The 14,406-nt window shown below is 40.6% G+C and overlaps 1 protein-coding gene across 1 annotated transcript; it reads left to right on the plus strand.

The window, feature by feature from the left end:
* The first annotated feature begins 546 nt into the window (after window positions 1-546).
* On the plus strand, window positions 547-12,644 carry stx6 (syntaxin 6). Its single transcript, XM_084066540.1, has 8 exons — window positions 547-685; window positions 5,408-5,576; window positions 5,969-6,064; window positions 7,307-7,369; window positions 8,114-8,242; window positions 11,139-11,245; window positions 11,960-12,054; window positions 12,414-12,644. The coding sequence occupies exons 1-8, from the start codon at window positions 651-653 to the stop codon at window positions 12,488-12,490; spliced, it is 771 nt and encodes a 256-aa protein (XP_083922666.1). The 5' UTR covers window positions 547-650; the 3' UTR covers window positions 12,491-12,644.
* The last annotated feature ends 1,762 nt before the right edge of the window (window positions 12,645-14,406 follow it).

Genomic DNA, 14,406 nt, shown 5'->3' on the forward strand with positions numbered 1-14,406 from the left:
ATGGAACCAAATGGATCCTAACAGGTCCATTTGGTTCCATTTGCACACTCTCAGAGTTAAATTAACATTGATTTTACAATATGAATTGAGGTCCCAGAGACATACATGCCATTAAATGGGGGTCCGTAGCCCTAACGCATGTTAAACTGGGGGTCCTTGAAATTAAAATGGTTCAGAATCACTGCTAGAGCCGTAAAAACCTTCTCTTATTGGGGTCCCTGGCTTACCTTTTCAAATGGGGGTCCGCGGGGTAAATAAGTGTCAATTTGGGGGTCCTTGACATGAAAAAGTTTGAGAACCACTGTCCTAAACTAACATTCATTTAAGAGGAATGTTAATTAATGTCACAATTTAAAAAAAAAAAGAAAGGAAAAGAAAAAAGAGAAAGAAACGTAATTTAAGGAAAAACGAAAAAGAAACGAATAAAAGTAAAAAACAAACAAACCAAATAAACATAAAATAAAGGGTTGTTTACTGTGTGAGTTACTACGTCTCCCTGGCAACCAACCAGGCCAGCCAATCACAGGGCGGCCGTCCCTCCCGGCCCTGGGATCGTGTCTGTCCTCAGATAGTGTGAGCTGATGTAAACAAACCCAGGCTGAACACAACATGTAGTTTAATTACATTTCTGTTCATTATAATTAAACATCATGTCGATGGAAGACCCTTTCTTCGTGGTTAAAGGGTAAGAAATGACTTTAAAGCAACAAGAAGGTCGAAAATAACATGTTTTATAGATCTGTTATCTGATGAGGCTAGCTGAGCTACATGCTAGCATGCTATGCTAGCAGGACAATAGAGATGTTAATCTGTTTGAATGAGACGTTATTTCTGTTACTTTTAAACTACATGTTTTAATGCTTTAAACTACATGTTTTAAGGCTTTAAACTACATGTTTTAAGGCTTTAAACTACATGTTTTAATGCTTTAAACTACATGTTTTAATGCTTTAAACTACGTGTTTTAATGCTTTAAACTACATGTTTTAAACGACATGTTTTAATGCTTTAAACCACGTGTTTTAAACGTATTTAAAAGGGTTTTAAAGTAATGTTTAAAAGCTAACATACTAAAGTAAAGCTAACATAGAATGATGCCTCTTTGGTTAAATAGTGTGTAATAATAATGTAACATTATTGATATTACTCCTCGTTTATACTTATGAGATGATAGATAGAAGTTTAACACTTTAAAATGTTACAGTAAAATCAAACAATTGAAGTTTCCTACTTTATTGACCACTTTAACTGACACTAAATAAATATATTGACCACTTTAAGTGACACTAAACACAGCAGAGAGCTGTAGAGGACAGAAGAAACAGAACCTGTAGAGGACAGAACAAACAGAACATGTAGAGGACAGAAGAAACATAACATGTAGAGGACAGAAGAAACATAACATGTAGAGGACAGAAGAAACATAACATGTAGAGGACAGAAGAAACATAACATGTAGAGGACAGAAGAAACAGAGAGCTGTAGAGGAAGAAGAAACAGAGACCTGTAGAGGACAGAAGAAACATAACATGTAGAGGACAGAAGAAACAGAACCTGTAGAGGACAGAAGAAACAGAACCTGTAGAGGACAGAAGAAACAGAGACCTGTAGAGGACAGAAGAAACATAACATGTAGAGGACAGAAGAAACAGAACCTGTAGAGGACAGAAGAAACAGAGACCTGTAGAGGACAGAAGAAACATAACATGTAGAGGACAGAAGAAACAGAGAGCTGTAGAGGACAGAAGAAACAGAGAGCTGTAGAGGACAGAAGAAACAGAGACCTGTAGAGGAAGAAGAAACAGAGACATGTAGAGGACAGAAGAAACAGAGACCTGTAGAGGAAGAAGAAACAGAGACATGTAGAGGACAGAAGAAACAGAGACCTGTAGAGGACAGAAGAAACAGAGACATGTAGAGGACAGAAGAAACAGAGACCTGTAGAGGAAGAAGAAACAGAGACCTGTAGAGGACAGAAGAAACAGAACATGTAGAGGAAGAAGAAACAGAGACCTGTAGAGGACAGAAGAAACAGAGACATGTAGAGGACAGAAGAAACAGAGACATGTAGAGGACAGAAGAAACAGAGACCTGTAGAGGACAGAAGAAACAGAGACATGTAGAGGAAGAAGAAACAGAGACCTGTAGAGGACAGAAGAAACAGAGACCTGTAGAGGACAGAAGAAACAGAGACATGTAGAGGACAGAAGAAACAGAGACCTGTAGAGGACAGAAGAAACAGAGACATGTAGAGGACAGAAGAAACAGAGACCTGTAGAGGACAGAAGAAACAGAGACCTGTAGAGGACAGAAGAAACAGAGACATGTAGAGGAAGAAGAAACAGAGACCTGTAGAGGACAGAAGAAACAGAGACCTGTAGAGGACAGAAGAAACAGAGACATGTAGAGGACAGAAGAAACAGAGACCTGTAGAGGAAGAAGAAACAGAGAGCTGTAGAGGACAGAAGAAACAGAGACCTGTAGAGGACAGAAGAAACAGAGACATGTAGAGGACAGAAGAAACAGAGACCTGTAGAGGACAGAAGAAACAGAGACATGTAGAGGAAGAAGAAACAGAGACCTGTAGAGGACAGAAGAAACAGAGACCTGTAGAGGACAGAAGAAACAGAACATGTAGAGGACAGAAGAAACAGAGACCTGTAGAGGAAGAAGAAACAGAGAGCTGTAGAGGACAGAAGAAACAGAGACATGTAGAGGAAGAAGAAACAGAGAGCTGTAGAGGACAGAAGAAACAGAACCTGTAGAGGACAGAAGAAACAGAGAGCTGTAGAGGAAGAAGAAACAGAGACCTGTAGAGGACAGAAGAAACAGAACATGTAGAGGACAGAAGAAACAGAACCTGTAGAGGACAGAAGAAACAGAACATGTAGAGGACAGAAGAAACAGAACCTGTAGAGGACAGAAGAAACAGAGAGCTGTAGAGGAAGAAGAAACAGAGACCTGTAGAGGACAGAAGAAACAGAACATGTAGAGGACAGAAGAAACAGAGAGCTGTAGAGGACAGAAGAAACAGAACATGTAGAGGACAGAAGAAACAGAACATGTAGAGGACAGAAGAAACAGAGACCTGTAGAGGACAGAAGAAACAGAGACCTGTAGAGGAAGAAGAAACAGAGACCTGTAGAGGACAGAAGAAACAGAGACCTGTAGAGGACAGAAGAAACAGAACATGTAGAGGAAGAAGAAACAGAGACCTGTAGAGGACAGAAGAAACAGAGACCTGTAGAGGACAGAAGAAACAGAGACCTGTAGAGGACAGAAGAAACAGAGACATGTAGAGGAAGAAGAAACAGAGACCTGTAGAGGACAGAAGAAACAGAGACATGTAGAGGAAGAAGAAACAGAGACCTGTAGAGGACAGAAGAAACAGAGACCTGTAGAGGAAGAAGAAACAGAGACCTGTAGAGGACAGAAGAAACAGAGACCTGTAGAGGAAGAAGAAACAGAGACCTGTAGAGGACAGAAGAAACAGAACATGTAGAGGACAGAAGAAACAGAACATGTAGAGGACAGAAGAAACAAAACATGTAGAGGACAGAAGAAACAGAGACCTGTAGAGGACAGAAGAAACAGAGACCTGTAGAGGACAGAAGAAACAGAGACCTGTAGAGGAAGAAGAAACAGAGACCTGTAGAGGACAGAAGAAACGGAGACCTGTAGAGGAAGAAGAAACAGAGACCTGTAGAGGAAGAAGAAACAGAGACCTGTAGAGGACAGAAGAAACAAAACATGTAGAGGACAGAAGAAACAGAGACCTGTAGAGGAAGAAGAAACAGAGACCTGTAGAGGAAGAAGAAACAGAGACCTGTAGAGGACAGAAGAAACAGAACATGTAGAGGACAGAAGAAACAGAGACCTGTAGAGGAAGAAGAAACAGAGACATGTAGAGGACAGAAGAAACAGAGACCTGTAGAGGAAGAAGAAACAGAGACCTGTAGAGGACAGAAGAAACAGAGACCTGTAGAGGAAGAAGAAACAGAGACCTGTAGAGGAAGAAGAAACAGAGACCTGTAGAGGACAGAAGAAACAGAACATGTAGAGAGCTGTAGAGGACAGAAGAAACAGAACATGCAGAGAGCAGGTCTCTTATAGGCTATGAGGAGACAATGGCCAGGTGTCTCCCCTTCCTCTGATTGTCTCTGACTCCACCCTCCAAACCAGCCCTGCAACAGATATGATCAGACTCTACTAGAGATGATCAGACTCTACTAGAGATGATCAGACACTAGTACTAGAGATGATCAGACACTACTAGAGATGATCAGACACTACTAGAGATGATCAGACACTACTAGAGATGATCAGGCTTGGCCTGTCAGGCACTAGGCCATACATGGGCCACATGCGGCCCCCACCTTCACTTAATGCGGCCCACAGGTTAATATCAGAATAGTGATTTATTATAGATTTCAGCTGTTATGATTCATAACATGTAAACATGATCCGCTTTAATGACTTCAGTCTATATTAGTAGCTTAATAACTAGTATTAACATTCTGTTGTCTTTTTATGTCCAATGTATTTATATTTAAGTTCATAAAGTTAACATAAGTATAACTAAATGTATTTGAAATTAAATACAAATGTTACGTTTCAGGATTCTAGTTAAAAAATAGCAAAAATAGCAGATCTACAAGCTCAAAACACGTCGCACTGCGAAGCGTTTTGAGCTTGTAGATCTGCTACTTTTGTGTGACATAGAATTGGCTCAGGTCACCCCTGTCAACGTGACGCGTTGTGAGCTTGTAGATCTGCTATTTTGGGTGAAGAGACTTGGTGTACTGCAGGCTGAAAAAGAACTTGTGTCAAGTCCAGGACTGCTGCGTCTGGCCCAGAGTCACAAGACCTTTATATATTATTATACATACATATATTACACATATTACATCTACATATATTATTACCTATTATTACAAGACCTTTCTATGTCTATGGTTCAGGCAGTGTGTAATAATGTGTGTATTGTGTTGTATGGGTGTTTGTTAGGGTGTGTATTATAATGTGTGTATTGTGTTGTATGGCTGTTTGTTAGGGTGTGTATTATAATGTGTGTATTGTGTTGTATGGGTGTGTATTATAATGTGTGTATTGTGTTGTATGGGTGTGTATTATAATGTGTGTATTGTGTTGTATGGGTGTTTGTTAGGGTGTGTATTATAATGTGTGTATTGTGTTGTATGGGTGTGTATTATAATGTGTGTATTGTGTTGTATGGGTGTGTATTATAATGTGTGTATTGTGTTGTATGGGTGTTTGTTAGGGTGTGTATTATAATGTGTGTATTGTGTTGTATGGGTGTGTATTATAATGTGTGTATTGTGTTGTATGGGTGTTTGTTAGGGTGTGTATTATAATGTGTGTATTGTGTTGTATGGCTGTGTGTTAGGGAGGTTCAGAAGGCGGTGAACACAGCTCAGGGCCTCCATCAGAGATGGGCGGAGCTTCTTCAGGACGGGGGCGGGGCTTCTAAAGAGGAAGTGGACTGGACGACCAATGAGCTGCGAAACAGCCTGAGATCCATAGAATGGGATCTAGAAGATCTGGATGAGACCATTAATATCCTTTATTATTATTATTATTATTATTATTATAATTATTATTATTATAATTATTATTATTACTATTAATGTTATTATTAATATTATTATTATTATTACTATTATTAAGACCTAGAAGATCTGGATGAGACCATTAATATCCTTTATTATTATTATTACTATTATTATTATAAGTATATCAACAATACTTAAGTATTATTGAATCATACTTAACTTAATATTTAAGTATTGTTGAATCATTCTTAACTTAATATTTAAGTATTGTTGAATCATTCTTAACTTAATATTTAAGTATTGTTGAATCATTCTTATCTTAATATTTAAGTATTGTTGAATCATTCTTAACTTAATATTTAAGTATTGTTGAATCATTCTTAACTTAATATTTAAGTATTGTTGAATCAAACCCTAAGAAGTTCAACCTGGATGCAGTAGAGTTATCCAAGCGTAAAGCCTTCATTACTACTACCAGAAATACTGTTAAAGTAAGTATACTACAACTATTACTACTATTACTACTACTACTGTTGTGTAACAAGCCATCAGGAGAGAGTATGGCTCTAAAAGTAGTCTCAAAGGTAAGCCAAAGAACTAAGTTCTTAGCTAGAATATCCAATCTTTTAGACACAAACACCCTAAAAACCCTGGCAGGGGCCCTTGTACAATGTCACTTTGACTATGCGTGTACATCCCGGTACACTGGCATTTCTATGGGCCTAAAGAAAAAACTTCAGACCTCTCAAAATAAATTGGTTAGAGTGATCTTGAAGCTGTCTCCTAGAACTCATCTCCTCCATGCTCATTTCACCAGTCTTGGGTGGCTTAGAGTAGAGGAGAGAGTATCCCAGTTTAAAATGTGCTTGGTTCACAAAATTAGAAGTAATGTAGCGCCCAATTACTTCTGTGACTATTTTAACAAGGTCAGTGATACTCACAGCCATTTCACCAGGGGGAGCCCCACTGATTTTAAGCCCTACAAATTTTCCACCAATCTGGGAAAAACATCATTACTTTACTCAGCAGCAGTTCAATGGAATGATTTGCCTTCCAGCCTCAAATTGACTGGTTCTTTTGACAATTTTAAAATGGAATTAAAGAGATGGTTGGCCATTAACATGATGTAACTTTTAAACAAAAACATTTAGATGTTTTTAAAAGTAAAAAAGAGAGAGGGATCTTAGTTTTTGTTTAGTTGATGTTTAGTTTTCTATTTGTCCTTTTAGAATTTGTAAGTTTCATTTGGCCTTGTTTTATGTTTTTTATGTTATTATATTGTATTGTATTTGTATTGTTGCTCCCTATGTCCCCTTTCCCAAAGGACCACAATTGAAACAAGCCTACGGGCTTTCTTGTGTTTTTTATCCTTTTGAATTTTAATATTCAATAAACTAATCAATCAATGTTACTACTACTACTATTATTACTACTGTCATTACTGTATTGAACGGTCAAAGCTTAGCTTAGCACATGTCAAGTCAGACAAACGTAAACCCTCGACCCTTGGTCGGTTGTCTTCAAATGAACAGCACTGTAAAACTTTACTCTTACCATGGTGGTAGTAATAGTAGTAAACTGTATCATGAAAAACAGTGAATTATTGAAGTTATTAAATGTAAAGTTATTAAAGTGTGTAATTGTTTCCTCTTGATGACCAGATGAGCAGTCATTAAATTATTATAGTTATTAAATGTAAAGTTATTAAAGTGTGTAATTGTTTCCTCTTGTAGGAGATGAAGGACCAGATGAGCAGTCCTCAGGGTGCGGCCATGACCGACCAGAAGAGCAGACAGGTAGGATCTACTACACCAGTGCTTCTCAAACTTTTTCATGTCAAGGACCCCCAAACTGTCACTTATTAGCCCGCGGACCCCATTTGAAAAGATATGCCTCAGGGACCCCCATAAGAGAAGATTTTTACGGCTCTAGCAGTGATTCTCAACCATTTTCATTACAAGGGCCCTCAGTTTGACATGCATTATTAGGCTACGGACCCCCATCTAGTGGCATTTATATCTCTGGGACCCCAATTTATATTGTAAAATCAATGTTAATGTAACTCTGAGAGTGTACAAATGGAACCAAATGGACCCGTTACAGACCCATAAGGGTCCATTTGGTTCCTATCCATCATTTAGCTGGGGACCCCCTGGAACCCCCTCAAGTACCCCTGGGGGTCCCCGGACCCCACTTTGAGAACCAATGTACTACACTGTGTTAGGGTCAGGGGTCAGGGGTTAGGATGACAGACAGGTAGGATCACTCAAGAGTTTTGGAAAAACTTTAAACTTGTTTACTGATGTGTGTTTTTAAGCTCTAGTCTCTCTAGCCTGATGAATCATCCTCACACATTCATTAGTCTCACTAATCTACAAGCTCTCACACGTCACAACGTACAAAGTGTTTCTAATGTTTAAAATAAACAATGTGGACAAAACATCAGCTGCATGAATGTAGTACTGATGACGTCAACAAAGTAAAATAATGACCCATATATGTGTCTGTCTGTCTGTCTGTCTGTCTGTCTGTCTGTGCAGGGTCTACTAGGTGAGGCTGGCTCAGGTGTTCCTGTCTCTGAACCGGCTGCTGATAAATACGTTCGTTTAGACCGACAGTTACAGACCGCTAACTCCCACTTCATAGAGGAGCAACACACACAACAGCAGGTACACACACACACACACACACACACACACACACACACACACACACACACACACACACACACACACACACACACACACACACACACACACGCCAAGTAGTCTTACCACAGATGAAAACTTTGCATGGTAGTTAGAACTGCAGACTCACTCCCTGCCACGGGTAAAGCGGGACGCACAGCCACGCCGGTCAGACCCTGGAAGAAATCGGAACACAGCATGACGTTGTGAACAGGGACATGGAGGACAGTTAAACCCATCCCCACCACAGGAATAGAGGACCCTGTAGTACTCGCTCTAGTAAATGGTAACACTGACGCTTCAATAAATGTATGTATGCTGTGTCACGCAGTATTTTTTACTGGAACCTTGACATTACTTCCTACAAGTGACACAAATCCTTCACTGACAAACGGCCTGTAGGATTCATCAACCTCAAGACTTTGACATGACCCTGTAACCTGTACCTCCCCCAGGCTTAGCGCAGGCACAGCCATAGCCGCACCTTTTGCAGGGTGAGAGGTAGACAGTCTTTGCTTTTAGAGCGTAGCAGTCAACTTTCCAATGCCCTTCTTTATGACAATAATTACATATCATCTTCTCCTCCTCCTCACGCGTGCCATATTCAGCTTTTGCCTCTAAAGTAACAAATCGCGTGCAAACTCTAGATGAGTCTTGTTTTCAGTTTTCCGCCATGTGCGAAAACGTTTGCGATAGGCTTCTGGAACAAGTTCAAAGGCTTTTAATACTGCTGCCTTAACAACAGTATACGTCTGACTGTCATCAGGGCTTAGACATGAATAGGCCTCCTGCGCCCTGCCCGTTAACACACATTGCAGCATTAACGTGCGGGCAGACTCTGGCCATTTACGCACCTCGGCTACTCGTTCAAACATGGAAAAGAAGGTTTCAGGGTCCTTTTCACTTTTCAACTATTGAGCTTGAGACCCCGAGGTCGCTGACCTACTACTGGACACCCTAGCCTCCTCAGCTGTGAGTTTACCTTCCTTTAAAGCTCAAGTTTGGTACGCTCAATCTCTAGTCTAGACTGCTCTATTTTCAACCTCTCCACTTGTAACTCCTTCTCCAACTGATTCTCTGACTTCAGCCTGTCTTGCTCTGTTTGCTCTGTTTGCAGCATGAGCAACTCTTTCTGTTGTTCAAATGTGAAAAACTGATTAGTGGGCAGCTTAGACTGACTAATAATTTCAGCTGACTTTTCCTCGGTTTCAGGAGACTGTTTTAGAATCCCCATGTCCTTCAAGTTAGCTTTTAAATTTGACTTTACTGTCTCCTTTAACCTTTTGTCAGTGATTTCTATTTTATAGTAATCTGCTAGTCTAAGCAGCTGCTCCTTAGTAAAACTATCTAAAGTTTCCTCGCATGGAGTAACCACAAAATCATCTAGATCAGACATTTTTTCAAACTGTTCATGCAACCAAAAAACTTAGATTTCAAACTGGGACAGGTGAGACAGGTGTGCCTACAGGAGTGGCGTTCCCCCTACCTCAGCTGCCTAACCAACTCTAAACTACCACAACTTGCCCTGGTGCACATTTCATTCATAAGATATCTAAACTGCTCAAAAAAAGTTCGGAAACTTAACTTCGGTCAATTATATCTCCACTTTAATAAAACCAATTGGTATTGTGTTTTATATAATTTTTACCGTTGATTAGTCACCTTTACAAGGAGGTACAGCTTGTAAGGATCGGGCATTCGTGGAATGAGCAACACAGCTAAACGTGTGGGTAGCGCCTCCAAAAAATGTGCCAAAATCACCCAATATGCTTCTGTTGGTAATCGCTCTTGTTTTGAGCAACCTGCCAGCACACACCTGCTGAGAGGTGTGTGCCAGTAGTCACAGGTGTGTGACTGCCTCACAGGTGAGTGACTGGCACCTGAACATGGGTTTTGCAACTTTGTTAAGTTGGAGTGTGTATGCTCCAAGCAGCAACACTGCCCCCATGGAAAGATGCCACGTTTGTCCCTTCAGGATGAGGCCTGTGCAATAGGGCAAGTGAATCAGAGTGACAGCATTATTTGGTGTCAGCCCAGGTACCATTTGCAAACTTAGGACCAGGTTCTGTGAGACTGGTGAAGTCAACAAGGAAGACAACAACCCAAGACCCCTTGCTTAACTGAGGAACCATAGATTTACAGGCCAGATTTGCACAACGGAACCAAAGACAGACGTCAAAGTTGCAGGGCCCATGCTCAGGTGCCAGTCACACCTGTGACTGGCACACACCTTCCTGCAAATGGTACCTAGGGCTGACATCAAATAATGCGTAATCTGCGTAACAGAACACCAGCTTCACTTGCCCTATTGCACGGGCCTTATCCTGAAGGGACAAACGTGGCATCTTTCCATGGGGGCAGTGTTGCTGCTTGGAGCATACACACTCCAACTCAACAAAGTTGCAGAACCCATGTTCAGGTGCCAGTCACTCACCTGTGAGGCAGTCACACACCTGTGACTACTGGCACACACCTCTCAGCAGGTGTGTGCTGACAGGTTGCTCAAAACAAGAGTGATTACCAACAGAAGCATATTGGGTGATTTTGGCACATTTTTTGGAGGCGCTACCCACACGTTTAGCTGTGTTGCTCATTCCACGAATGCACGATCCTTACAAGCTGTACCTCCTTGTAAAGGTGACTAATCAACGATAATAATTATATAAAACACAATACCAATTGGTATTATTAAAGGGGAGATATAATTGGCCGAAGTTAAGTTTCCGAACTTTTTTTGAGCAGTTTTATATAGAATAACTTCAAATGAAAACCTTTGTGTGTGTGTGTGTGTGTGTGTGTGTGTGTGTGTGTGCGCGCGTGCGCGTGTGCGTTGTGTGCGTTTGTGTGCGTGTGTGTGTGTGTGTGTGTGTGAGAACAGTTAATATCAGATCAACAGGATGAACAGTTGGAGTTGGTTTCTGGGACCATTGGAGTTTTAAAGAACATGTCAGAACGCATCGGCATGGAACTGGACGAACAATCTGTGTAAATATGAATTATTATTATTAATATGAATTAACTCAGTGACTGCCAGAGTTAAACATAATCTATATCTATAGTGTTATGACCCTGGCCAAGGAGAACCAGAGAACATAGAGTTAAAGGAGAGTGCCGGCCATTTCAGGTTGTATGTTTGATGTGTCGCTAATCACTCACCAACATACAAAGGAACGTTGAATATTTCCAGATCTGCCCCTGTTGTCCATTCTGCGGGTTCTCACAGAACCTGGTGTGTGCCAGATTTTGGGAGAGAAACAAGCAACCAGCGTCATGTCGTTCTGCACGAACGGTAGCTCATGCGGGACATTCAGCGCATGTTTGAGTATCATGAGACTCCACCATGAGTAGTAGTAGGAAAAACACAAACTTTACATCTATTAAAATAGACGACTTTCACTCTTACACACGTCTCCCATTATGCCGCTGCAAGGGGTCTGCAGAATGGACAACAGGGGCAGATCTGGAAATATTCAACGTTCCTTTGTATGTTGATGAGTGATTAGCGACACATCAAACATACAACCTAAAATGACCGGAACTCTCCTTTAACCATCATCTATATCTATGTGTTATGACCCTGGTCTAGGGGAACATTCTGGACAGGAACTGTAACCAAATAATGGCCCAGTGCTATTTTGACATCTGTTCAATACCGATTCTGTTTTGTTTTTTTCTGTCTGTCTGTCTGTCTGTCTGCAGGATGTTGGATGACTTCACACATGAGATCGACACCACTCAGTCCAGACTGGACAACGTTATGAAGAAACTGGCTAAAGTCTCTCATATGACCAGCGGTCTGTCTGTCTGTCTGTCTGTCTGTCTGTCTGCCTGTCTGTCTGTCTGTCTGTCTGTCTGCCTGTCTGTCTGTCTGTCTGTCTGTCTGTCTGTCTGTCTGTCTGTCTGTCTGTCTGTCTGTATATTGGTTCTTTATTAGTGACTGAAGCTCTACCTGCTCATTCATTATTATTATAATCAAGGCCATATTTCATAATTAGAAAACGTTTCAGAGCTTCCTGAGCGCTCAGACACGCGTGTGTTAATAAAGCATATTAATAATCAAACCTCTATGTTCTCATTCAGACCCCTATAATGTATAATATAATAATATAATGTTTATAATATAATAATATAATATAATCATCTTCTCATTCAGATGGCAGACAGTGGTGTGCCATCGGAGTCTTGTTGGGGATCCTCTTTGTTGTTCTACTGCTCTTCTTCATTCTCTGATGGACACACCTGATCTACAAGCCCTCATCCACCACAGACCTGATCTACAAGCCCTCATCCACCACAGACCTGATCTACAAGCCCTCATCCACCACAGACCTGATCTACAAGCCCTCATCCACCACAGACCTGATCTACAAGCCCTCATCCACCACAGACCTGATCTACAAGCCCTCATCCACCACAGACCTGATCTACAAGCCCTCATCCACCCACAGACCTGATCTACAAGCCCTCCACTAACAGATGAGACATTTATACAGAGATACAAGGCTTCATGAGTGTGTGACATCACCGCCACTAGAGGGCGCTGTCCCCCTGGGTCACTAAGGTATTTTTTTGCATTGAGAATCCCATAGGGTCTCAATAAACACATGAGACCATCGTCCATTGTACTGGATGGTGAAAGGGTACTAAAGGGTTCTAATGGGTACTAATGGGTACTAATGGGTACTAATGGGTACTAATGTATCCAAAGAGTAAGAAAAGAAATCACCGCCTACAAAATGACTACAATTCTCAGCTTAAAAATGACCTAAAGACTACATCTCCCATCACCCAGCGCTGGGATCACCCCGATACCGTCGCACATGATCAGCATCACGTTAGGGTTAGAGTAGTGCTGTCAGTTCTCATGATCAGCATCACGTTAGGGTTAGAGTAGTGCTGTCATGACATTTTGGGGCTTGTTATGCATGTATCGACAGGACAGTAGTTTGTATTGACATGTATCGACAGGACAGTAGTTTGACAGGTAATGGGGAGAGAGAGACATGCAGGAAAGGCCGTCGGGATTGGGACTCGAACCCTCGAACTCGCGTCAGGGCTGATTCATTTTTGAACGCGATGTGAAGATGACCATCTAACCTTAACCCTAACCCTACGATAAGATAAGATAAGACAACCCTAATCCTCTATGGGATGTTCAATAGACCACCGAAGTCTGATGTAATTTACACATCCTTTGTTTGTCTACCTGGTTCGCAGTTTTCACCCTCATTCTGAATCCCATAGACGTGTTTAATATCACGTCAAATAAGAACTGTGTTCCAAAAATAAACAAATGATCCCGGCGGTTTGACTCTTATGGATATGAAGCATCAACTGACGGTGAGAAAACCATAATGTTACTTCTGCCGAATTAGTTACATTTTCTCCAGAAACAGACTGTATCAACTATAAGTGACTGACTATCATAAACGATACAGAACCTCCTCCCTGACAATATCGCCGAGACAGTTTGTTTATTTTTGGACCACAATTCTTATATGAGACGATTCTAAGATGACACAATGTTATTCTCCATAGCAATATTACTTTATGAACCAGAGGATGAACGAGTGACGTCAGGACTTCTGTACTCTATATAGAAAATACCTCTGTGGCCCTCAGGGGGAGCGTAGCGGGAGTGACGTCAGCACTTCACTACTGTATTATGGATACTGTGTGTAGTTAATATATGTTAATATATGTTAATGTATGTTAACGTCTCCATTATGTTTCTCTCTGCACTCTTAACTAATGTTACTGCGAGTCTTAAAACTCTTTGTTTTCATTCAGTTTGTAGGTTTTATTATTTTTTGTAGCATTTACATGATTTGACTGAATTGAATTGTCATTACAGGCAAAATATTTCAACATTTTCAATTATTTTTCTAAAAGAAAAAAACAACACGTGATCTTGTAGCCTAGAAAGGCAACCAGAGTTCAAGTGATTTATGAGCCTGAAATATTCACACATTACAACACAAAACTATTAAATATTCATACATTACAACACAAAACTATTAAATATTCATACATTACAACACAAAACTATTAAATATTCACACATAACACAAAACTATTAAATATTCACACATTACAACACAAAGTTATTAAATATTCATACATTACAACACAAAGCTATTAAATAT

This window comes from Gymnoscopelus microlampas (genome assembly GCF_963454915.1).
Source record: "Gymnoscopelus microlampas genome assembly, chromosome: 9".
Taxonomy (NCBI): domain Eukaryota; kingdom Metazoa; phylum Chordata; class Actinopteri; order Myctophiformes; family Myctophidae; genus Gymnoscopelus; species Gymnoscopelus microlampas.

Coding starts and splice junctions, on each gene's coding strand:
- stx6 (XM_084066540.1), top strand. CDS start 651: ATGTCGATGGAAGACCCTTTCTTCGTGGTTAAAGG. Junction 5,577..5,968: donor AAGATCTGGATGAGACCATT/AATATCCTTTAT, acceptor ACTTAATATTTA/AGTATTGTTGAATCAAACCC. Junction 7,370..8,113: donor CCGACCAGAAGAGCAGACAG/GTAGGATCTACT, acceptor CTGTCTGTGCAG/GGTCTACTAGGTGAGGCTGG.